We start from the raw sequence: 26,471 nt of genomic DNA, 5'->3' as shown, positions 1-26,471 counted from the left end.
GTCCATGGGGTCGCTAAGAGTCGGACACGACTAAGCGACTTCACTTTTACTTTTTACTTTCATGCATTGGAGAAGGAAATGGCAACCCACTCCAGTGTTCTTGCCTGGAGAATCCCAGGGATGGGGGAGCCTGGTGGGCTGCCGTCTATGGGGTCGCACAGAGTCGGACACGACTGAAGTGACTCAGCAGCAGCAGCAGCGATTAACATTCAGGTATTTTATCTTACTTGAACTGACTTGGATAATTCAGTGAATTCCCATCATTTAATTTACCTTAGCAAAACTCAAGTAACCAAACATCTGGAGAAACTATTTTAGAAAGACATAACCAAAACATTGTTTAATAGCTAAGTTGGGTCCGACTCTTTGTGCCTCCATGGACTGTAGCCTGCCAGGCTCCTCTGTCCATGAGATTTCCCAGGCAGGAATACTGAAGTGGGTTACCATTTCCTTCTTCAGGGGATCTCCCTGACCCAGGGACCAAACAGATGTCTGTGTCTCCTGCATTGGCAGGTGGATTATTTATCGCTGAGCCACTGGGGAAGCTCATGGCAGAGATTAGACTGCCATTATAATATTGATCATATTGTATTTAAATCTTACAAAAAAAGATAAATAGCTCCATTTTCAAACATGGAAGAATGCCACAGTGTTTGCAAACCAAGCCTTACTAGAATATCTAACTGGCTCTCACTAAGCTAAAAATATCCATGTACGTTCTTTCAATAAGTGAATTTTTGTCTGGCGCCATACAGAATCCATGTTCACGGGTGGGTTTTTCTAACTAAACTCGGGGCTTCTCACAATACAGCATTATTCCCAAGAGCTAAAAGGTGGAAACAGCCGTAATTTCCATCAATAAATGGATAAATAAAATATGACAGACACATATAATGGAATATTACTCATTCTTAAAGAAAGGAAGGAAATTCTGACGTGCCACACACAGATAAACCTTAAAAACATGCTAAGCGAAGTAAGTCACAAAAGGACAAATAATGTATGATTCCACTTAGAGCAGGCACCTAAAGTGGTCAAATTCAGAGAGACGGAAAGTTGCTGAATGATAGTTGCCAGGGTGCTGGGGGGGGGGGGGTGCGTGATGAGAACTTACTGTTTAATGGGTACAGAGTCTCAGTTTGGGACAATAAACTTCTGGAGACAGATGGTGGCAATGTTTGCACAACAGCGAGAATATATTTTATGAGTACATTTAAAATGCTTAAAATGATGAATTTTATGGTTTACATATTTCACCACAAGTTTAAAAAAAATTGCCAGGATTCATATAATTAATCTTTACCACACCAAGTGGCTGATTGTGTAACCAGGCTGTTCAGATTTCTTTTAAAATAAACCTCAAAATAGAATCACTACATAGTCATTAGAGCAATATGAGAAAGCTCTCTTCTGTGTTTAAGTTCAAGATCCAGAGTAACATGCCCTTTCTCAGAACTCCAGGAAGCTGTCCAACAAAGTATTTTTCTAACACTGGAAATTCCTTTCAAGTTAAATTTTTTTGAAAAAAAGCAGAAAACACATGAAACCTGTCCTACCTTGACATTTCAGAACTCTAATCCATTTTGAGTATTATAATCTACTTAATTTTGAGTATTATAATACAGAGCAATGATGGTGTGAACCCATCTGCTAGAAGCCTCCCTTGGAATAACATCATCAGCTGCCATTGCTGAAGCCAGTCTGAACCAACTTACCAGGGCTGAAGCTGACTGTTAACTTTCCAGGAATTTTGTCAGCTGCTTCTTAAATACAGGCATTATTAAAAATCAAATTACATGAACTTAACAATTAAATAAATGAAATCACAAAGGTAGTTAATAACCAAATTCACACCTCCTATGTATTTTACTATGTTTTATTTTACTGTGTATGCTCTTGAGATTAGTTACTGTAGTCTTATCTTTATGGTGGAAATGTTACCTAAGGAAATATTGCCGTGTGGCACAGTACATCTCTCGCCAAACCCAAATGCAGCGGGACATCATGCTGGTAGGCTGAAATCAGTCGTGGTTTAAATACTTACACCATGGAAATGGGCCAATGCTGCAAATCAAGAGTTGTTACATTTTAAAAGGGTTATAGAAACGAATGAAGAAAACGTGACACACTATATGAGACCCATCATGCCTAACATATTACTCTCTTGCCCTTCACAGAAAAAGTGTGCCAATTTCTGGTTAAGATGTTGACAGAGATTGCATTAATAAGAGAATCAGACTTAATAAGAGTCTTATTCTTAATAAAAGAATGCGTGTCTGAGTCATTACACCATAAATAGCACACACAAAAAAATTAAGGAATCATTTTTCCAGTATTTAGAAACTGTTACCTAATTCAGCAAAGAAGTCACAACACTGATGAATGAAGTTCTGACATGGTTTCACTATTGCCCTTTCATCTTACTCGTTTTAATAAATGAAAGTATCACACCAACACTCATATCAGTACAAAATTTTGATATATGACAAATAGTACAAGAGAAAGAATACTGGATTAGGAGGGAAAGGAACAGAGTTCTAATCTTAGTTATGACCTTGAACAATTCTATTTTCTAAAATGAGTGGAGGGAAAAACTCAGATAATCCCAAAAGGGATTCCCAATAATCGATGACTACTCTATGATTGGATACTCTATGTGTGGATGTGAGAGTTGGACTATAAAGAAAGCTGAGTGCCAAAGAATGGATGCTTTTGAACTGTGGTGTTGGAGAAGACTCTTGATAGTCCCTTGGACAGCAAGGAGATCCAACCAGTCCATCCTAAACAAAATCAGTCCTGAATAGTCATTGGAAGGACTGATGCTGAAGCTGAAACTCCAATACTTTGGCCACCTGATGCAAAGAACTGACTCATTGGAAAAGACCCTGATGTTGGGAAAGATTGAAGGCAGGAGGAGAAGGGCATGACAGAGGATGAGATGGTTGGACGGTATCACTGACTCAACGGACATGAGTTTGAGTGAACTCAGGGACTTGGCGATGGACAGGGAGGCCTGGCGTGCTGCGGTTCATGGGGTTGCAAAGAGTCAGACACGCCTGAGCGACTGAACTGAACTGAATCTACCGTTCCTTTTTCTTTTGAAGCTTTGTTTCCCATACCAGGGTTGGTTTGTTGAGATCACTTTTATTTCAACAAACTCTATTCAAACTATTCCAACTACCAATTCAAGGACAAATGGTGCCAGTCTTCCACTTCATTCCCTGGCCCAGCCCTGCCCAGTGACTTCCAGTTGAGCAGCCGTCCCTGTCTCTCGACTGAGGATGAGCCTCTCGGTGTCTAAGCTGAGCAGAAATCTTCCCAGCGTCTTTCTCTGAGGACAACCCAGGTACCTCTTCTTGAATCTAAGTTTCAAGGGTAACTGACTCCTCCAGAGAATTTAAATACCACTGAATAAAACTTAGGATCATCAGCCAATAACAAGGGATTCAAGAACCAGGAGACACTCACCCAGATGCCTCTGGAGTCTCTGAAGAGGTGGATGGGCCCAAGAGGCCTCTGCTGGCACCGAGCTCCAGGTCCTTATCAAGTTCAGGCGAAGGAGAGAAGTCTGTTTGGGTCCTTTCATAGTCATCAGAACTGTGGACTAAAAGAAATGCACAGCCTAAGAGTTGAGAATCGTGTTTGATCTGGCGAATTTTTGAGGACTTAAGCCCAGAAGGCAGCCTCGGATTGCTCAGAGGGGCTGCTCCAAAGAGGTACGGGAGAAAGAAGCCAGGGTATACAGAAGTTCAGTAGTCAGAACATCAAAAGACTACTGTTTATTTAAAAAAAAAAAAAAAAAAGCCAAACATCAAATTAAAGAATTTAGTGCTATTCTAAGTATGGGAAGATCCGAGAGTCTGGGTTCATTGAAATCATTCCTTTGATTTGCACCTCAGCTATCTGGGGCCAGCATCCTGCTTTTCGCTGTCTTGGGTCCCCTTAGGGTGAACTGCCCGTGGCTGCTGGCTTGGTGACTGCAACACCCTTCATTGACTGATATGGCAGACAACATTTTTCATCCACCCCAGAAACCACTCACCTTTCAGTCCCTTGGGAATCACCCTTTCTTCTTGTCCTGTCCTCAGGAGCAAAGGTTCATTGTACGCTTCCTCACTTTCCCCTCCCAAACTGGCAGCATCTTCAGTGGGCTGCTCCACTCTGAAACATCCCTGTCTCCAGCCCCCTCAAAGCAAGCTCAGTATTATCTCCAACCTCGCCACACCATTTGTGGAAAACCAAAAGTAACTCCTCAAGATATGATTCGGTGTATTAGAAAGGGCAGTGACCCAGTGGCTGAGTCAGTTTTTAGGGTCCCCCTGGTCTCTTGGGAATTTCTTCACCGGTTTAGGTGGGGCTGCACCTCTGACATGGAGAAGGCAATGGCACCCCACTCCAGTACTCTTGCCTGGAAAATCCCATGGACGGAGGAGCCTGGTAGGCTGCAGTCCATGAGGTCGCACAGTGTCGGACACGACTGAAGTGACTTAGCAGCAGTAGCAGCAGCACCTCTGACAGACAAGCACAGTGGCCTTGATTATCTCCTAGGTCTCTTGAGAGGCCAAAGTCTAATTAAAATTTCAAAATTCAAGTGCACTAAAGACCCATAATGAAGATCATGTCAAAGAGGAAAGGGTGAAGAAATGGGGCCTTCTAAGAGTCTGTAAAACAGAAAGACATACTTCACAAAATCACAGATTCTTAATGTTGGAGGAGGCCTTACAGATGTTTTTCCAAAACCCTCACATGCATAAAACTACTCGGAAAGCCCCTTACAAATGCAAACTGAGATTCAGTAGGTCTGGCTAGGGGCTGCCTTCTCCAAGGGCCACACTGGGAGGTATACCTCTAGGGTACACCCAAGGTTATCACCTTGACAGCACGTGGGGATTACTCAGGAAGCTTTAAAAAACACTCCTGCCTGGACATCCTGCGCCCCTCCCCCTCCGCACAACAATGTAACTGATTTATTTCAATCACTCCCCCCTGATTCTAATCTGCAGCAAAGTGAGAACTGGTGCCCCAGATCAGTGCTTCTCAACTTTACAACATATCATCATCATCTACAGAGCTTGTGAAACCACAGTTCTCCCAAGAGCCCCAACGCAGAGGTTCTGACTCAGCAAATCTGAGAGGCAGCCTCAAATGTGCATTTCTAACAAGGTCAGGAAGCAACAGTTAGAACTGGACATGGAACAGCAGACTGGTTCCAAATCAGGAAAAGGCTACATCAAGGCTGTATATTGTCACCCTGCTTATTTAACTTATATGCAGAGTCAGTCAGTTTAGTTCAGTCGCTCAGTCGTGTCCGACTCTTTGTGACCCCATGAATCGCAGCATGCCAGGCCTCCCTGTCCATCACCAACTCCCGGAGTTCACTCAGATTCACGTCCATCGAGTCAGTGATGCCATCCAGCCATCTCATCCTCTGTCATCCCCTTCTCCTCCTACCCTCAATCCCTCCCAGCATCAGAGTCTTTTCCAATGAGTCAACTCTTCTCATGAAGTGGCCAAAGTACTGGAGTTTCAGCTTTAGCATCATTCCTTCCAAAGAAATCCCAGGGCTGGGATTTCTTTAGAATGGACTGGTTGGATCTCCTTGCAGTCCAAGGGACTCTCAAGAGTCTTCTCCAGCACCACAGCTCAAAAGCATCAATTCTTCAGTGCTCAGCTTTCTTCACAGTCCAACTCTCACATCCATACATGACCACTGGAAAAACCATAGCCTTGGCTAGATGGACCTTTGTTGGCAAAGTAATGTCTCTGCTTTTCAACATGCTATCTAGGTTGGTCATAACCTTTCTTCCAAGGAGTAAGTGTCTTTTAATTTCATGGCTGCAGTCACCATCTGCAGTGATTTTGGAGCCCCAGAAAATAAAGTCTGACACTGTTTCCACTGTTTCCCCACCTATATGCAGAGTACATCATAAGAAATGTCAGGCTGGATGAATCACAATTTGGAATCAACATTGCCGGGAGAAATATCAATAACCTCAGATATGCAGATGACACCACCCTTACGGCAGAAAGCAAAGAAGAACTAAAGAGCCTCTTGATGAAAGTGAAAGAGGACAGTAAAAAAGTTGGCTTAAAGCTCAACATTCAGAAAACTAAGATCATGGCATCTGGTCCCATCACTTCATGGCAAATAGATGGGGAAGCAGTGGAAACAGTGACAGACTTTATTATTTTGAGCTCCAAAATCACTGCAGATGGTGATTGCAGCCATGAAATTAAAAGACGCTTGCTCCTTGGATGAAAAGTTATGACCAGCTTAGACAGCATTTTAAAAATCAGAGATATTATTTTGCCAACAAAGATCCGTCTAGTTAAAGCTATGGTTTTTCCAGTAGTCATGTGTGGATGTGAGAGTTGGACCATAAAGAAAGCTGAGCGCTGAAGAAAGGATGTTTTTGAAGTGTGGTGTTGGAGAAGACTCTTGAGAGTCCCCTGGGCAGCAAGGAGATCCAACCAGTTAATACTAAAGGAAATCAGTTCTGAATATTCATTGGAAGGACTGATGCTGAAGCTGAAACTCTAATACTTTGGCCACCTGATGCGAAGAATTGACTCATTTGAAAAGACCTTGATGCTGGGAAAGACTGAAGGGATGACAGAGGATGAGATGGTTGGATAGTATCACTGACTCAATGCACATGAGTTTAAGCAAACTCTGGGAACTGGTGATGGACAAGGAGGCCTGGCATGCTACAGTCCATGGGGTCACAAAGAGCTGGACATGACTGAGCCATTGAACTGAAATGTTCTCCTGCTATTTAGGCAGCAACCTATACAGGACTCCTGCGTCTTCAACAACAAGCACAGTCCATGATACACAGTGGATGCTGCTAAGTATCAGTCCATAAACTGAATTAAAAATAAAAATTATCAGAGGTAAGATACTAAACAGCAAAGTTGTTGTGCTAGGTTGCTTCAGTCGTGTCTGACTCTTTGCAACCCCATGGACTATAGCCTGCCAGGCTTCCGTCCATGGGATTCTCCAGGCAAGAATACCAGAGTGGGTTGTCATTTCCTTTTCCAGGGAATCTTCCCAACCCAGGGATGGAACCCGGGTCACCTGCACTTCAGGCAGAATCTTTACCACTGACCCACCAGGGAAGCCCCCAAACAGCAAAAGTCTAATCCAAATTCTAAAAGGAAAACTATTTCTTTTTTCAACAAATATTATATTGAGCTAGGCATTGTGCCACTAGAGATAAAAGATAGACATGATCCCAAAGGTACAGCTTACATTATAAATGACGACTTAAGTGTCTCATGTGAGGTTACAATCCCTTTGATCAATCCGAAAAGAGAGAGGTAGAGAGTGACATACTTCGCAGGAAGGCTTTTCCCACCCCGTGAGCAGGAAGAGCAGCGCATGCGCACACTGAACTGAACAAGGTCCTAGGTGATGCTGAGTCTGCTGGTCCCGCGGCCTTGGAGGTCATACAATTTCGCATGTTTCCCACGTGGAAAACCAAGATGAAATGAGTCGCTCGAGGTCCTTCCTTCCGTATCTCCTGACTTTGGTCCCCAGGTATATACTCCGCCAGTCCTTTCTGCGTCCCGTATTCTTGCCCTGCTGCTGCTGCTAAGTCGCTCCAGTCGTGTCCGACTCTGTGCGACCCTAGAGACGGCAGCCCACCAGGCTCCCCCATCCCTGGGATTCTCCACTGGAGTGCGTTGCCTTAGTCCTCCGCTAATCGCCGGAATGAGCTTGTGCCCGGGGGCTCCAGAGGGTCGAGGTTCCTTGCGGTGGGAAGCTCTTGAGCTACCCTCACCTGCACAGTCCGACGCGAAGACCTGCGGTCTAGCTCTGCCGCAACCGGGACGCCGCTCGCTGGATTCGAAAGCTCCGCTGGCAGTGCGCGACTTCCAAAGAAGGGTGGGAGGCGGAACCCGCGAGAGGGGCTCACGCAGCGAAGTCGGTTACCATGGCAACCGGCGCCCGCCCTCGCGGTGACCCTACGCTGACGTAAGGCTGCCAGGACCGAAGAAGGAGATTGGTGCGTTTGGGGGCGGGTTTGCGCGCAGAGAGGATAAAGGCGCGGTGCGCCCAAGGCCGGCCGGGCTTTCTGCTCTGCGCGCTGTCTCCGTGCCGCGTGCGTCTCCAGGGCCGCAGCGGCGCAGCATCTTTGGGCGGCTGCCTCGGAAGGTCAGTGCGGTGGGACGGGATGTTCCCTCGCGGCTGATCCTGAGAACTGAGCCTCTTTGAAACGGAGGCTGACGCCGCGGGATTGCCTGACCCCCCTGCCCCCCACTAGTTCGATAGGTGTGACAAGGCCGGGCGCCGCAGACTCAGAGCTCCCCGGGGCGATCGCGCGTCCCCAGCAGTCGCTGCGGAACTGGGAGGCCAAGGGAGGGTCGGGGTACTGCTGGGATCGGCTGGCGCGGCTACTGGCCCTTCCTAAGTTTCGGAAGGGCACCCTCTGCCAGGAGCGGTTTTTCTCATAAAACTGGTTTATCCAGTCTTCCCTGGAGGTTGAGCCCCCTCCTCCCCCACAACTTTTCCATAGGAAAATGGGAGGCTAAGGCTGGAGATCCGCGAGCGGCCCTTGTCTCCTCGTCTTTTGGGGTTCCCTCTCCTAGGCCAGTGTGCACTGAGGGGAAGGTGCGGGGCGCCCGCTCCGCAGGGCCAAGCCTGTCTCTGAGACCCTCTATGGCTCACGCTGAGAGCACCAGGATTTTTTCCCGACCCTTCCTGGCTTTCAGATCATCCCGACGTTAAGTCCAGACTTTACCAGCTGGTTGATGGAGTCTTTAGCAGTTCGCTAAGTGCTTTTATAAATTGCTTCTATTAAATCCTGTCAGCATGTGGTGTCCCCTTTCTAAGGATGGGGAAACTTGAGGTTGGCGAGGTAGTGTATGCCGGCTCACGCCGGAGGGAGGGCTGTGTCTGGCCTTGAACCCCGGGTGCTGGTAGGTACTCTTCTCCTGGGGAGCGGGGAGGAGGAGAAGCCGAGCTGCAGGGGAGGGGAGCAGCGGGGAAGGTGGCCCCTTCGCCACCACGAGGATGCGTCCTCCTTGTCCCCTCTCTTAGGTACCCGATGTTTTCTCTTGGCAGGGAAGAGTGGGGGTGCTGGCAGGAGGGTTTGTTTGAAACTCAGCGGACCTGGTTTACATCCCCTTTCCCTTTGGTAATTAATTATGTGCCTGACCTTGGGCGGGTCAATTCATTCTGCAAAATGGAGGAAAGATCCCAGCTTCAGAGTTCCTGTGAGGCTTAAATAAGAGTTCAGGAGAGCAGATACTTCCTCAGCGCTCAGTAGCTGAGGTGCCAGATTTTCCCGTTGGATCATTACTGTGAAGAGTACACGTTTGGGGACTTCTCTGGTGGTCCAGTTGGTAAGCATCCCCGTTTCCACTGCCGAGGGCACGGGTTCAGTCCTTGATGGGAGAACTAAGATCCAGAATGCCACAAGGTGCAGCCAAAAAAAAAAAAAAGACACATTTATTTATCTGAATTTTTTATGATTTCATGAATGGGAGGATATAAAGCCAAGACTGCCTTGCAAATAAGCAGTTATAAGCATTGCTGCTGCTGCTGCTGCTAAGTCGCTTCAATCGTGTCCAACTCTGTGCGACCCCAGAAACGGCAGCCCACCAGGCTCCCCCGTCCCTGGGATTCTCCAGGCAAGAACACTGGAGTGGGTTGCCATTTCCTTCTCCAATGCATGAAAATGAAAAGTGAAAGTGAAGTCGCTCAGTTGTGTCTGACTCTTAGCGACCCCATGGACTGCAGCCCACCAGGCTCCTCCGTCCATGGGATTTTCCAGGCATTATTGATCCTTAAATCAGAGTGAGAGGTGGGAGAACTCAGGGGAGATGAAGATGGGCATGGTCAGCCCTGGGAAAGGGTCCTGGGGCCAGGAAATTGTCAACTGGGCAATGACTGACCTTTGGTGAAAGTAGTTTCACTGAGTGTGGATCAAGAAGGCCTGCTAGGTGGGGCAGGGGATGTGGGTTTGGGGCAATATAAATACTCTGGAGACCCCTGAGACTGGAAGGAAAGGTTGAAGGCTGGATGAGAATGCTAGGTTTCAGCAGGTTTATAAGCAGAGAGCAAAGAACCATTTAAGGAGATTGGTGGGAAAAAGGGCTTGGGTGTTTGAACTGGCTGGGGGTTTCGTGGGTCTCTGAGGCAACATTGATCTACACTGGGTGAAGTTTCTAGCTCCTCAGTAATATATGTATGCACTGACCATTTCTTGGGGCTGGATTTTTAAAAATTTGGTAAATTATGGTTTTTAATCATATTACATAAAATTTACCCTTTTAGCATTTTTAAGAGTACAATCCGGTACTGTCAGGTATATTCACAGTGTTGTACAATGGATCTCTAAAACTTTTTTTATCCTACAAAATGAAAGCTGTGCCTGTTAATTAAGCACTGGTATCCCCTCTGCATTTCTCCCATGGCAACTAAATTTCTACTTCCTGTTTCTATGCTTTTTGACTAGATAACTCATGTCACTCATATAGATGGGATCATACTGTATTTGGCCCTCTGTGGCCAGCTTCTTTCAGTCAGCGTAATGTCCTCCAGGTTCATCTGTGTTGTAACATTTGACAGGATCCCCTTTTTCGAGGCTAAATAATATTCCATCACATGGACATACCACATTTTCCTTATCCATTCATCTGTTGGGAGCTGGATGCTTGTAGCTTCATATGGATGTGCTGGAGACATGACCTAATACATTTTTATTTACCATCTCTGTGGCTGAGAATGATGTGAGCTAGAGATCTGGGAGGATCACAAGCTTAAGGGAAACCAATGATGCATCCTCAGAAAAAAGGTCTATTTTCTTGGTTTTCAATATTCCAAATTAGAGTTTCTTTTAATATTTTTGAAATAGAATTAGCTGTCTCCAGAGAAATTACAATTGAATTACAGTTTTTTTTTTTTTTCCCCAAGAAATGGAAGTAATGTTCTCTGAAAACAGAGGACATTCTGTTTATTGTGGTGTAGACAAACCCCTGATACTTCTCTTTCCTGCCTGCCTGTTTGACATGGAGTTTGAATTCTTACATGCTGTAAGAACGGTTCACTGGGACTCACAGCTCCCTGGGAGAGGCAGCCTTACTGGCCCCTGGCACGTAAAACCAACATGTCCAAAACCAAGCTCTTTTGTCTTCTTACCTGATCTGCTCCTCCAGGAAGCTCATGCACAAGTTGGAGGTCCGTGTTATTCTTCTCCATTCCTCGCCAGTTGCTCCATGTCCCAACAGTCACAGCCAGCTGGGCTCAGAGCCTGTGTCTCTCTCTCTCTCTTCATGATGCCACTACTTTCTTGAGCTCTGCTATGGTTGGGGCAGAAGGGTAGATGCCTAGAGATGGCAAGGTTTGTATAACAACCACCCCAGCAAGGCTTGCACTGGGGAGATGCTCAGTTATTTAAGGAGGAAAGTCTGTTGGCCTGTTTCTCTTTCATCCTTTGGAATTAAAGTAAGCAAAGTGCTTAGGGGAGAAAGTCTGTGGACTTTCTTCTGATCCCCAGTCATCTTTGATGGTTTCCATTTGTAAGTTTGATAACTATCTTGCCAAAGCAAGTCTTACTCTAGAACAGTTATTCTCAAGTGTAATCTGGGGTAACCCTGAGGTTCCCTGAGACCTTTGTAAGGTCCATGAGGTCAAGGCTATTTTTAAAGTAATACTCAGAAATTTCTTTGCCTTTTTCATTGTTTCTCTCTCAGATATGTGGTGGAATCTTCTAGAGGCCACATGGCTTGTAATGAGCTTTTCTGCTGATCTAATGGGGTGTGTGCTTGTGTACTCTTGTGTTTCTAGAATCTTCTAAGGATAGCAGGCTTAAAGTATAAATATATGCATTTTCAGAGATAAATTCCATTTTTTCTTATAACTTCTGTGCATTTTTATTAGCTACATGCTGTTATTCTGCTATTATCTTTGGAGCCCATTTTCTTTTAATATCAATATGTCATTGCTTTGAAATTCTAAGTTAAGCCTTTGCCTATATGGAAAAATAACAAAAAGTTTATTTTAATTTATTTTTTTATTTAAGGATACATCATTGGCTTAGAGGACTTGATTTTTTTCAACTCAAAGTTATACCATCTATGTGTATAAATGCTGAAGAGAAATGACTCAAGAATCCTCTGAATCACAGAGGAATTTTTCTCCAGATAAATGTACAAAATTAAATAATACATGAAAATATGAACACTTTCCTCAGGTTTTACAGATGTTAGAAATTCAACTTGTGTGTCTGACGCCACAGAACACTTTGAATAATATTTTGGTGGCAATAGCATTATTCTGAGACCAACCGTTCTGAATGAATGAAGTGTAGATAGGATGATCTCTTTAAAAGCCAAACATTATTTGTTACAGCTTTCCAAACTAGAAAAGAAAAAACTGTTGAAGTACGACAAGATAGGTTATCAAATTGCAGTGGCTGGAGAAACAGTAAAGCCTTGTTTGGATGAAAAAGCATGGAAAAACCTCAGCACAGCCCCTGGGACAGTAACTTGTCTAAGGCTTAGCTGCAGACATGACGACTGACAGTAGGAGCGTGTGCCTTCCTGTGGTCATGGCTGGACTTACCGTTCTGTTTGTTTTCATACACTATCAATGCCAAGCCAATCATCAAAGACCAGCTTTTTAGTGAATGTTTGACAACAAACACAAATAGTGCCAGTCTTTGATATAGAATTTTTTTTTTTTTAATTTCATGGTTTATCCTGGAGCAGCTGTTGAATTTTCACTGACAGTGCCCCAGCCACAGTGGCTAAAAGTACCGGTGCCTTTGCAGGAATCAAGGCGGTGGCACCACTTGGTACTAAGAAGTCACGGTATTCTTCACTGCCATATGCTTTCCTGAAAAAAAGATAAAAGGTAGAAAACTTAAGGCCTGTTGTTGCTCTTGTTGTGTAGTCCCTGAGTTGTGTCTGACTCTTTCTGCAGTCCTGTGGACTGTAGCCCGCCAGGCTCCTCTGTCCATGGGATTCTCAGGCAAGAATACTGGAGTGGGTTGCATTTGCTTCTCCAGGGGATCTTCCCGACCCAGGGATCCAACCCGGGTCTCCTGCATTGGCAGGCGGATTCTTTACCACTGAGCCACCAGGGAGGCCCCTTACTTAAGAACGCCCTTGATGAAACAGTAAAAAGTGATTAATTTTTATTAAACCTTGAGCCTTGAGATGTATCTTTTTAGCGTATCATGTGGTAAATGGATGTACTTGTTGTGTATTGAAATATGATGGTTGTTTTGAGATTAAGCATTTTTTGTGATTGAATTGTGAGCTGAACTGGTCACTTTTTTTTTTTCCATAGAGTACTAGTTTTACCTGAAAGAATGACTGATAAAGTATGATTATTCATGCCTGGATAATTAGCAAACATTTTCTTAAGGAAAAAAAGATAAACCTAGCGCACCTGTCAAGGAAACAACCAATGGTATCTGTTGCAGGTTAACTTGTATCCACCATTGTGTACTTGACAGCTTTTCAATACTTAGGAATTTTCTGATGAGATCAGTGACATTAACTAGTATAACTTCGAGCAATTGTACAGTCAAGTGTGTTGGCAGTTAGAAGCTCTGCGTTACTCACTGAACGAATATTTTCCAAAAGACCAATGCATAGAATTGTAAAATCATACAGGAATAAAAGATCTGTACGAAGCATTAGATATACAAGTGGGTTCTAATGTTATAGGTACAAAAGTTTCATGATAATGTCTTCAGATTCTGTGTTGCAGCTAACTTTTAAAGAAACTAGCATGTGTTGAGTTCTGGATATCAAAGGTGAGTATCCAGAATTATCTGAGAAGGGTTTTAAGATACTGCTCCCTTTTCCTCACTGCTTTGCTTTGTGAGTCTGGATTTTCTTCATTTACTTCATCAAAGCAACAGATTGAGTTGGAAGCAGGTGCAAAAATCCAGTTGTTTTTCTATTAAGGAAAACATCAAAGAGATGAGTAAATGTAAAACAGTGGCACTCAGATCAGGATGTTTTTTGTTTTGGAAAATATATTTTCATAAAATACGTTTATGAACTAGACAGAGGACAGAGGAGCCTGGTGTGCTATAGTGCATGGGTCACAAAGAGTTGGACACGACTTAGCAGCTTGAACAACAGCAAAAGAGAAGAAGTTCTGAGACCAGAAAATGTGAGAGCTGCTACCTTAAAAGCATTCAACTAAACTTGGAAATGGCAAGACAATAATCTTGACTTGGAAAAGCTACATGCTTTAGAGGGGTGGAGGGCTTTTGGGTTTTGCTTTTAATGTATATGCATTGTTAATCAAAGCCATCCCATAATAGGGACCGTAGTGCTGCTTGATGGTTAAGAACTGGGTTCCCTGAGATGGGTGGTGGTTGCAATGGTTAAATGCTGTAATGCAGAAGGGCGTTCATGGGCCTGTGGCCTGTATTGAGCATTACATGTTAGCTAGTAATAGTTGTGGAATAAGAACCAACTCAGTCATGAATTGTCCACATTGCTAAACTAACACACATTGTCTGAAGTTTCATCTACCAGTGCTGTTGGAAATCTGACAGCTGACAGAGGTGGAGGCCACAGGACAGAGTGCAGAGAGCAAAGACCTGACCTTGGGGAGGGCGAGCAGGAAGGTTGCTGTTCGAACCAGTAGAGTAAGCCCTGCACTCTGATCTCCTCTTGTGACATGCTCACCTTGGGTAAAGCTGGTGAGGAAGAAGAGCTGGACTGCAATAAAATATACATGACCTGGGAAGAGGGGAGAAAATGGCTTTCTAATTATCCTCTCTTAAGAGATGGTCGTGAAACAGAAATTAGTCACGGCTTACTCAGTATTGCTGGGGACCTTTTCACCTTAACGATCTGTTTTCCTAGTCTGGATCTTCCTTAAGATAATGTTAAGGATGTTAGCATCTGAGTTTCATAGCGTGCTGTGTTATTTAGTTCGGGACCTATTTTCGCTTCAGTGGTACGTGGACAGATGGTAATGGTTGTGAAGACTGGATGCTTTCACTTGGATCCGTGACTTGGTGTTCCTGGCATGGACGGCTCTGTACACAGTAACCTCCGCGGCGACTTTAGAGCCCGTTGTCGTCAGCACTGTGTGGCTCCAGTTCTGAATCTCAGCCAGCCTTTGTTTGCCTGAACTTTGCATGAGCAATGTTTATCCCTCTTCACGGGGCTGGGCTCATGGTCATCTCCAGATTGACTCCCTGTCCCTGCACTCAGCAGTCTCTTTAGTTTGGTTCATGAATCCAGGGCGTGGCTTTGCTTGGGAGCTGGCGATCTTAGTGTTAGTTGTGGATAAATGGTTTGTGTTTTGAGGGGTCTGGAAGGTAAGCAGTTACATGCTGACCTCTGCTTTTTTGTTTATTAAAATTTTATTGAAGTATAGTTGATTTATAATGTGTTGCTGCTGCTAAGTTGCTTCAGTCGTGTCCGACTCTGTGCGACCCCGCAGACGGCAGCCCACCAGGCTCCCCCGTCCCTGGGATTCTCCAGGCAAGAACACTGGAGTGGGTTGCCATTTCCCTCTCCAAGGCACGTGTTAATTTCTGCTATATAGCAAGCGACTCAGTTATACATACATATATATATACTCATTTTCATTGTGACTTGTCACGAAATATTGAATATAGTTCCTGCTGTGCAGAAGGAGCTTGTTGTTTATCCATTCTGTATAGAATATCACGTTGGCCAAAAAATTCACTCCTGTTTTTCCGTAAGATGTTTTCCTATGCTAATCCCAAACTCCCATTCCTTCCCTTCCCTACCAGCTCTTCCTTGACCACTTCAAATCTGCTCTCTATATCTGTGAATCTGGTTTTGTTTTGTAGGTATGTGTTTTTGTATCATATTTTAGATTGCGCATATGATATCATACAGTATTTGTCTTTTTCTGACTGGCTTCACACAGTATGATAATCTCTAGGTCCACCCATGTTTTTGCAGTTGGCATTGTTCCATTCTCTTCTGAGCGCTGAGTTGTTTCAGTTGTGTCCGACTCTGTGCGACGCTGTGGACTGTAGCCCACCAGGCTCCTCTGTCCTCTGTCAATTCTCTAGGCAAGAATACCGGAGTGGGTCGCCGTGCCCTTCCCCGGGGATCTTCCTGATACAGGGATCAGACCTGCGTCTCTTCAGTCTGCGGCAGTGGGAAGTGGCTTCTTTACTACTAGCGCCGCCCAGGAGGCCCTTCATTCTTTCTGATGGCTGAGCAATATTCCGCTGTATATATGAATCGCATCTTCTTTATCTGTTCATCTGTTGGTGGGCTCTTGGATTGCTTCCATGTCTTGGTTACTCTAAATAGTAACCAAGCATGAACATTGGGATGCATGTGTCTTTTCTGAACCCCGCTCCTTTTGCGTTACAGGCGTGTCACAGAGAGCATGCCAGTTTTTCGGGTGTCGCGGCAGGTTGCCTGCTGGATGCTGCAGAGCCCAGCCTGCGGCTGCCGGGCTTCTGTCCTACCCAGTCGGCTTCTGGGCACCTCTCCTCGGCAGATTCCAATGGATGCCAACTTCCACTCCACTTCATTCTCGGAAGCAGACCAGCAGCGTGTCTTAATTACAGGTTGGTTTTTTTTTTTTCTTTCTCCCACCTTTGTGGCTTCATTATTTACTTTGCGTGGCTGTATATTCGTTTTTGGAATGTCTAACATACCACCAGGTAACATGTATTCTTCAGAAACTCCCTGTCTACTCTTGGCCTCCTCCTGAATTGTGCAAATCCCTGGTGCTTATTTTGTCGCTGTTGACAGGGCTTGGTTTCCCTGCCCAAATCTTTTGTCATCTGAAGAAAGGACCTGGGAACCTGGGGATGAACAAGCTACTCTGTGCCTTGGTTCCCCTTCCCTGCTCAAGATCCAAGGTGTGTGGACAAAATGTGGACTCTGGAGTCTGGCGCATCTTTCCTTGGCCAGGCTCCTCTAGCCAGGCAGTTACTGCATATTTGTGTCTTGGAGACGGAGCAGATCGCCAGGGCCTGCCTGGGGCTCAGAGAACTTCTCGCCATGACCTCATGGAGCCTGGGTCTCATTGTCCACAGACTGGCTCGCCAACCCCTCTCACCTCGTGAGTCCACCCAGCGTCCAGTTCTGCATCCGCTCACTGCACATTTGACTGTCTGCCCACAAGTCCTTGCAGCTGACCCAAGCCCACCGCTGACTGATTAGCACGTTCTTCTTGTCTTCTGTTTGCCAGAATTTCACGCCTTGACTTCACGTCATTATCCGTCTTACGTTCTTCAGCGTGTGCGTGTTTCTCTCACTACCACCCCCCCGCCCTCTGCTGTAAATGGGTTTCAAGTGAGGTCGGCCCCCTTAGCACCTCCCTCCCTGGCTCTCCCAGCATCTTGTCCTCGTCTTTGATCCCCTCCTCCCGCCGCCAACAAAGCACCCTCCAGGTGTCACTGCCAGCGCGCTGGTTTCAGCCACCTGCTTACACGTGACCACAGGGAGTCCCACGGCCTGCATCTTCCTGCCTGATTACTTTCTCCCAAAATGGAATTAGGGTTCTATTCCCCTGAATGTGTTCCTAGACCCCCAGCTCTCCCAGGTCCACCAATGGCATTTGTAAGCATGCAGATTAAGATGCTATAATCATTTGTTTAATGTTCTTAGCACTTCCTAACCCACCCAGTTATCTGCTCTTTTTTTGGGTGACTTCTTGGTTTTTGCCTTCTTTCTCGATTCCTATTCCACTGCAGGTCTAATGGAGGAGGGTGCTCTGGATAATCCCACCAGAGATTGATATCCAACTATTATATCTGCAAATAAACTTATTCACAAAACAGAAACAGACTCATAGACTTAGATAACAAACATGATTATTAAGGGTAGGCTGGGAAGAAACAGACTCACAGACTTAGATAACAAACTTATGATTATAAAGGTAGGGTGGGAAGGACGAGGGGAAGGGACAGTTTGGGATCAACGTGTACACACTGCTGTATTTAAAATGGATAACCAACAAGGACCTCCTGTATGACACATGGAACTCTGCTCAGTGTTATGTGGCAGCCTGGATGGGAGGGGAGTTTGGGGGAGAATGGATACTTGTATATGTATGGCTGAATCCCCTTGCTGCTCACCTGGAACTATCACAACGTTGCTAATCAGCTATACCCCAATACAAGATTAAAAGTTTCTTAAAAAAAAAATGATTACATGTGACTTTAAGTGTTCTGCTACCCGTAGGAGACAAGCTTCATAGCCCATCATATAACAAAGCCAAAGCTGCTGGTGAGTTCCTGGCTGGGCGATGCTCTTGCTCTTCTGTGACTGTTTTCCTGTTCCCTGACTTTCCTTTAGCCACCCCTCTGCTGGAGAATGTTCTGTCTCTGAAACTCATCTGATCTGATCTCTGACCTAGCTCGGAGAAGGTGATTCAGTTCCATCAGGCCATCCTGGGGCTTCACCTAATTAGCTAAGATTACCGGTAGAGTTTTATTCTGTTATTACATCCTGGAAATAATTGAACTGGTTTGATTTAAATTAAAGTTTCATTTTTTTCTTCTTTATCCAGGGGGTCTTGGCCAGCTTGGAGTGGGTCTTGCTAGCTTTCTGAGGTAAGAGCTCTCAAAGTTGAAATTTAAAATCTGAGTTTAGGGGTATGTGAAGTTTCTCTTTGCTCCTGTTTAACCACTGAATCTGTCCTCTCTCCTCTTGCTCCTGAGTCTTTTACGATATTGTATCTAAATGACCGTTTGGAATGCATTTCACTGTGCCTCTTAGTATCACAGGCTTTGCCTCAGGTCCTTGACTCAGTGTCCCCCCGTCCTGGTCCTTTGCCCTCTGCCTATTCTAGGTTGGGCAAAGTAAGACCTGCCTCCAAATGGGTCAGTCAGTTTTTTGATGTTTGGGGACTGAGAGAAGAACATTTAGTAACTGAAAAGGAACAAGGTGGGATTTAGAGAAAGTGGGATAAAAGGAAAAGAGAGGAGAACGGGGGGAGGAGGAAGGACTCCGGGGCCCTGGGAGGACATTGGTGACAGGTGCATGGACAAGGGTGGGGTAAGGGGTAAGCAGGAGACGCAGCCCCAAGTGTGGCTGGGACCGCAGGGCTGCCGGTTGAGGGTGGAGAGGAAGAAGGGCTCACGTATAAAGGTGGGATTTGGAGCCAGGCAGTACATGGCAGTTCCTCTGGGCAGGATGGTTTTCACAGGACCTGGTATGTCCTCAAATATACCATCTCATGTGTTTAATTTTCCCTTTAGAAAACGATTCGGGAAGGACAATGTGATTCTGTCTGACATTCGGAAGCCCCCAGAACACGTCTTCCTTAGTGGTAAGAGGCTCTCAGAGCAGTCGGAGAGGCAGCCCGTAGGATTCGTATCATCACTCATAACCAGGCTTGTGAATTAAAGGAGGAGGAGTATCTGAGGCACACTCGTGCTACTTAAAAATGTTTCCTGCTTTTGGATTTCCCTGGTCGTTAGGTGGTTAAGACTCCATGTTTCCAATGCAGGGGGCATGGTTCAATCCCTGATCAGGGAACTAAGATCCCACATGCTGTGGGGGTGTGGCCAAAAAAGAAAAAATAGTTTCGTGTTCTTGCCCTCATTAGTTCTGTAAAATGTCCTTGGTATAGTCGCTGCTTGATCGGGTGACCCAAGGACAGGGGAGTTCATTAGACCTTGATGTAAAGTCATGGAGTAATATCTTTGGAAATAATCTGCAGCCATATCTGTGGAATAAAAATTTGGATTCCTACCTTTCAGAGTTTTTAGTGAACTTAACTCAGAGAGAAAGCACACAAAAATCAAGTTCTGGAATGAGGAAAAGGAACTTTAAGTTCTGGAGAAATTAATCCTCCTATTTCAGCAGGGGCTTGCACTTAAACACCTGTGCACACGCACGGACCTCAGACTCCTATAGTCGGATTGTTTACCACCTCAAAGATGTTTTTATGTATTTTTTATTTTTTTGAAGTTCCTGAGAACATATTTTATTGGATAAATATGTGCTTTGCATTCTTATTGTTGCTCTAACCTACATAAAATAGTAACTTAAGAAATTAAAGTTCTAGGGGTCAGGTCAGAAATTAAAACTCATTTCATTGGGTTGAATACAAGATGTCTGGGAGAGCTGGATCCCTCAAGACGCTCCAGGGAAGATGGCGCTGGCTTCCCAGATCACTTCCTCATCAAAAATATCTTTATAACATCTCCTAGTCCTTCCTGGTTCCGTGTCAGTCCTTTTGTGGTTCACCTTAGGGAAGAGCATTAATGTGCTGAAAGTGGGGGAAATTGGCATTGCAGAAATCTGGCTCTACCTCCAGCCTAACCAAGCGTGTTGAACCTACAGTTTGTGGATTATTTATATCACAGTGGGTTTTTGGCTTTTGTAAACCCATGTTATCTATTCCTTTAAAATATGCAGCTTATTTAAGCGGAGTGAAATCACCAGGTGCCTGCGGCTTGGCGTGAACAGCATCAGCTCAAGCCAGCTGCCTGGTTTTGATCCCAGTTCTTAATCTTAATTCTGTTTGATTCTGGCAAGTTGCTTAACCTCTCTTGGCCTCAGTTTCCTCCTCAACAAAATACTCACCTCAAAGTTTGTTTGAGAGTCAAATATACAGTAAGTCCCCTACTTTCAAGCTGCAAACTTTCCAAGATGTAAAGGTGCATGCGAGCTTCTGTATGCCAGCTGTTGTTCTGTGTACTGTTGTACTTTTCAAGGTGCTAGGCTGTCAGATTAAAAATGTTTCACTTTTTGTTTTTGTGTATGTATTATTTGCATTAAAAATTCTATAAACCTATTGCAGTATAGTACTATATAGCCGATTGTGTTAGTTGGGTACCTAGGCTAACTTTGTTGGGCTTATCCCTGGATTTGGAAGTTCCTCTGGAGAAGGGAATGGCAATCCACTCCAGTATTCTTGCCTGGAGAATTCCATGGACAGAGAAGCCTGGTGGGCTGCAGTCCGTGGGGTTGCAAAGAGTTGGATGCGACTGAGCAACTAACACACACATGAACAAATGGGACTTAGGAACGTGCTCTCAGGATGCACTTGCTCCTATGTAGGGGATTTCCTGTACAGGAAGCCCTTAGAATGGTGCTCAGCAGGTATAAGTCCTGTGTAAGACTTAGGTGTTAACCGTGGAGTGTGTGTGTCAGTAGCTCAGTCGTGTCCGACTCTGTGACCCCGTGGACTGCAGCCCGCCAGGCTCCTCTGTCCATGGGATTCTCCAGGCAAGAATACCGGAGTGGGTAGCCATTCCCTTCTCCAGGGACTCTTCCTGACCCAGGGATCCAATTCAGGTCCCTTGCATTACAGGCAGATTCTTTACCATCTGAGCTACCAGGGAATCACCTGGGGGTTGGGCTTTGTATTCTGCATAAGAAAAATGCTGAGTTGAGTCTAAATAGTTGTTACCAAGTTGGTAGCAATGGAATCAAAATCAATGCGAAAACCTGTTGAAGTTTTCAGCCCCTGAACTCCTTCACTTGCCTGATTCACTGCTCCTCGCAGGCCCGTTTATTTATTCCGACATCCTGGATTACAAGAATCTTCGGGAGATTGTGGTGAACAACCGCATCACCTGGCTGTTTCATTACAGCGCCCTGCTCAGCGCAGTGGGGGAAGCAAATGTGTCCCTGGCCAGAGCCGTGAACATCACTGGTGAGTCTCCGGGTCGTGCCCCAGATGCCCTGTTTGCCGGATTCCCCAGTTCCTTGGGAAGAGGTTTCCCAGGTTATGATGGCTGCTTGTTTCAGGACTGCACAATGTCCTGGACGTTGCCGCAGAGCATGGTCTGCGATTGTTTGTGCCAAGCACCATCGGGGCATTCGGACCTACTTCTCCACGGAACCCAACCCCTGACCTCTGCATCCAGAGACCCAGGACCATCTATGGGGTGTCCAAGGTCCACGCTGAGCTTATGGGCGAGGTAAGCATCGCTTGGCAAGGCGACTCAGTGTCTCCTTTTCTATTTTTGTCTCAAACACCTGCTAATTCATCCTTGGAGAGGACTTCCTCCCTCCTCCAATCCCTGCCCCAGAAATGCTCGGGGCCTGATTGTGTTTGCCAGGTGGCCGTCGCCATAGCTCCAGCCGAATCCTCAGCCCGTGCTGACATTCAGCGCTTCAAGCATGCCCCCTGAGTGGCAGCCCTCCTTCATTTGCTGCCCATCTTACTCGTTTGCACTGTTCTTCCAGGCTCCTGATATTACTATTATTAGAGCTAACTTTAAAATAACTTCAAGTGTCCTTTTGGTTTTCTTTTTTAATACACTTTGTCTTTATACTTTATAGCACATCTTTTTTTTGTCATGCCTCATAGCTTATGCTTATGGGATTTTAGTTTTCCAACCAGGGATTGAACCTGGGTTCTCAGCATTGAAAGTGCAGAGTCCTAACTACTTGACTAAAATGTCCATAAAAGGGCATTTTAGCCAGTGTCTGACCCTTCAACTGATGAATCACAGTGACCATCTTTCCCTGTGCTCTCCCAACACTACCTCCTAGGACAGGATCATGGAGGTTTGTTCAGGACAATGAGCAGGGTCTTCCTTCCAAAGAAAGGCAGAAACTCCCCACTGTCAGCTGATCTATTATTTACTGTGTTGTCTAACATTGTTATCACCAGAATGGCGATTATTTGACAATAACAAACTTCAGGGTTCTTTGTTAAAGAAAAATGACAATTCTCAGGTCTTCATTTCCTCGAGGAGGATTTTAAGATGACTGTATGGGGAGATGTTTGAGGAAAAGGCTGTTAATTCTTTGCATTGCTCTACCTGATTTAAAAGATTCTTTTTGAATTTAAGTTTTCTCTTTCTCGTAGTATTACTATTATCGGTATGGATTAGATTTCCGATGCCTGAGATATCCCGGAATCATTTCTGCTGACTCCCAGCCTGGAGGAGGAACAACTGGTAGGGTTGCTTTTTATTTCCTTTTTATGTAAAATTAGCTTTCTATTTGCCTGGTGCAGTGGGGATGGATCTGCTGTCATTCCAGCCATATGCTGGCTGGGGTCTTCATATCCTTTCTGAAAAGTGCGTCTGAGAAGCTCATTGAACCCTATTGACTTAAATTTGTTCAGGGCAGCCCAACCAATGCTGTAAATCCAATGGAATTTACCACCCACAGTGCCAGAGTCAAACTGACTAATTTCACTAAGCATATTACCTTCCAGGTTCATCCATGTTGTCGTAAATTGCAAAATTTTGTTCTTTTCTATGAGTGAGTAGTCCTCCATTGTGTACATTAGCCGAATCTTTATCTGTTGGTGGACATTTACATTGCTTCCATGTCTTAGTTATAGTAAATAAAGCTGCAGTGGATGTTGGACTGAGTGTATCTTTTCAAATTAGTGTTTTCTTTTTCTCTGAATATGTACCCAGGAGTGGAATTGCAGGGTCATATGGTAGCTCTATATTTAGTTTTTTGAGGAACCTCCATACAGTTTTCCACATTGTTATCATTTTGGATTTGAGTGTGCATTATGTTCAGTAAGTCCCACATCAGAGATCCTTCCCATATGAGGGGTTCTGAGATATAACATAAAAGATACTTGGCAACATCCGAGAGATTTTTACTATAGCTTTGTAGTATTGTCTGAAGTCTGAGAGGCTTGTAGTCCAGCTTTGTTCTTTTTCCTCAGGATTGCTTTGGCAGTTCTGGGTCTCTTGTGGTTCCATATGAATTTTAGAATTACTTGTTCTAGTTCTGTGAAAAATGTCATAGGTAATTTAACAGGGATCACATTAAATCTGTAGAGTGCTTTTGAGTAGTATGGCCATTTTAACAATACTATTGTAATTCTTTCAATCAGAAGCATGGGCTTTCTTTCCATTTCTTTGAATATCTTCAACTGAAATTTGAGGAATTTTTTTAAGGGATTTTAAAAGAGCCTTTGGGTTTGCTGCTGCTGCCGCTGCTAAGTCGCTTCAGTCGTGTCCGACTCTGTGCGATCCCTTAGACGGCAGCCCACCAGGCTCCTCTGTCCCGGTTACTTTTTAAAAATTTGCCTAATGCAGTGCTTCTCCAGAAAGGCACTAGGAATCCCTGGGGATCCTTGAGTCAGACCCTCTCAAGGGATCCAGGAGGTCAAAACAATTTTCATATTAATGCTAAGATATTATTTGCCCTTTTCACCATCCTTTTCAAGTATACCGTGGAGTTTCTCACGGGCTGCCTGATGTATGTAGCATAGCAGTCTGAACACAGAAGCAGAGATGCTCACTATTTCCTATTAAGCCAGGGAATAAAGAGGTTTTTCAGAATGAAAACACACCATTCTCCTCACTAAATTCTCTCTTACTTGGAATCTATGTTCTTCTTTCACATGTAATATCATACATATGAATATGTGGGCTTATTATCATTTTTAAGTGTAGAAATATTTTTTAAAGTTCGCAGTTAATTTCTGATATGGTTGGTGTTGCTGATTCCTGATACAGTAGCTGCTGCTGTATGTGTATAGGTACTCAGCTGCTCATCATGTCTGACTCTGTGCAACCCCATGAACTGTAGCCCGCCAGGCTCCTATAACTTACCTTAATCAAACCTTTTTGGGGGCTCTCAGTGATTTTTAAGCCCACAGAGAGTTTCTGAGACTAAGACATCTGGGAACCGCTGCCTTAATCCAAGAGACTCACTCATAATTTTTGTTATAAGATGACCCTCAGACAAGCTTCTCTTTCAGACTATGCGGTCCAGATTTTCCATGAAGCTGTCAAGAATGGCAGATTTGAGTGCAACCTGAAACCCGACACGAGGCTCCCAATGATGTACATTGACGACTGCCTCAGGGCCACCCTGGAGGTCATGGAGGCCCCAGCAGAGTCCCTGTCCATGAGAACCTACAACATCAGCGCCATGAGCTTCACCCCCGCGGAGCTGGCCCAGGAGGTGCTCAAGCATATCCCAGAGCTCCAGGTCACCTACAACGTGGATCCTGTCCGACAGGCCATAGGTGGGTACACCGCTGCACCCACCTCAGAACCAAAGTTCAGCTGCAGTCCCCCGCGCGAGTCCTTGAGGACATAAACCGTGGAGAAGAAGAGCGCAGTGGCTTTCCCAGGGGCCCGACACCTTCGGAAGAAGGAGCTGCTGTCGCACCAGAGCTGGCAGATGGCACAGCTTTGGGAAATGATGTCCAAAGTGGGTGGACTAGAGCTGTCCAAGTAAACAACCTGTCGGCATTTCACCGCTTGCCAGTTTAAATATCAAACAGACAGACATAGTATGAGAGCAGCCCCGGTTCTCAGAGGCTGTGACTGTGCCCCTATGTGAGTGCCATGCCATCTGAGCATGGCAGTCCCACCTTACAAGTCTGCAGCGGACTCTCCTAGTAGATGACAACTCACAGTGCCTGGCAGTAGATACAGGCTTCTAGTCTAAGAAGGTGACTGTGTGTGCCCGTAATTGCTGCTCTGCTCTGCTCAAGGGAGATTTCAAAGAGAACGTTTCTTTTATGACATGTTGACATTTATTTAAAGTGTTCTAGACCCTTTTGCAAACCTACAGCCTGAATAACTTACGCTCTTTTCCATGTCTTATCCTAGCGGATAGTTGGCCAATGAACTTTGATGATAGCAACGCTCGGAAGGACTGGGGATGGAAGCACGATTTTGACCTCCCGGAGCTGGTGACAACGATGTTGAACCTCCACGGTTCTGAGAGCAGAGTTGCCCAGGCTAACTGAAGGGGCCGGAGGAAGAGCTCGTGAGTCCTGGGTGGCTGTCCAAGGAAAGCTATAACAACCCTGAGGTTCCAGACCCCAAGGAATCTAGATGATGTGGGGCTGAAGGACTAATTGGATTGAATTTTCGCAGCTCATATTGAACTGCCACATGGAGAAATGACTTGGCTTTAGTGTCTTCTCGATGCTGTAGGTTTGGTGGTAGCCCTCATGAATCTTTGCTGTTTGCCTAAACTTGTTCACATCACAGAATGAAGACTTAAGTCACAATCATTTCCGTTTCCTTAATTAAGATGAAGTGACCACTTCTGGGAAGATATGTGACATTTGTATTAAATTAAACTTGATTTAAATATCACTCCTAAGACTCCATCATTCCCTTGACCAAGACCAAAGATTACTTTTTAAAGACCATCAAAGATAATCTCCCAATTTAAAAGAATTCTTTACTATCCCATCAGAGCCTAAAAACATGTCTGTGTATTAATCCCATGTTCACAATGTTCAAGAGATTTTAACCTGTCAAAGATGATCACTTCCAATTTATTTTTCCCTAAGAAGATACACTGCTGCGGCTGCTGCTAAGTCGCTTCAGTCGTGTCCGACTCTGTGCGACCCCATAGACGGCAGCCCACCAGGCTCCCCCGTCCCTGGGATTCTCCAGGCAAGGACACTGGAGTGGGTTGCCATTTCCTTCTCCAATGCATGAAAGGGAAGTCGCTCAGTCGTGTCCGACTCTTAGCGACCCCGTGGACTGCAGCCCACCAGGCTCTTCCGTCTGTGGGATTTTCCAGGAAGAGCACTGGCGTGGGGTGCCATTGCCTTCTCCGTGAAGATACACTACCGGTAG

General features: G+C 45.1%; 1 protein-coding gene across 1 annotated transcript; it reads left to right on the top strand.

Moving 5' to 3' along the window:
• LOC102174841 (L-threonine 3-dehydrogenase, mitochondrial) lies at nt 8,077-25,979 on the top strand. Its single transcript, XM_005683531.3, has 9 exons — nt 8,077-8,158; nt 16,342-16,541; nt 18,494-18,536; nt 19,185-19,255; nt 21,443-21,592; nt 21,688-21,860; nt 22,757-22,847; nt 24,623-24,892; nt 25,485-25,979. The coding sequence occupies exons 2-9, from the start codon at nt 16,358-16,360 to the stop codon at nt 25,622-25,624; spliced, it is 1,122 nt and encodes a 373-aa protein (XP_005683588.2). The 5' UTR covers nt 8,077-8,158; nt 16,342-16,357; the 3' UTR covers nt 25,625-25,979.

This window comes from Capra hircus, chromosome 8, assembly GCF_001704415.2.
Source record: "Capra hircus breed San Clemente chromosome 8, ASM170441v1, whole genome shotgun sequence".
NCBI classification, from domain to species: domain Eukaryota; kingdom Metazoa; phylum Chordata; class Mammalia; order Artiodactyla; family Bovidae; genus Capra; species Capra hircus.
The sequence above is the reverse complement of the archived record's forward strand: the minus strand, read 5'-3'. Positions and strand labels throughout refer to the sequence as shown.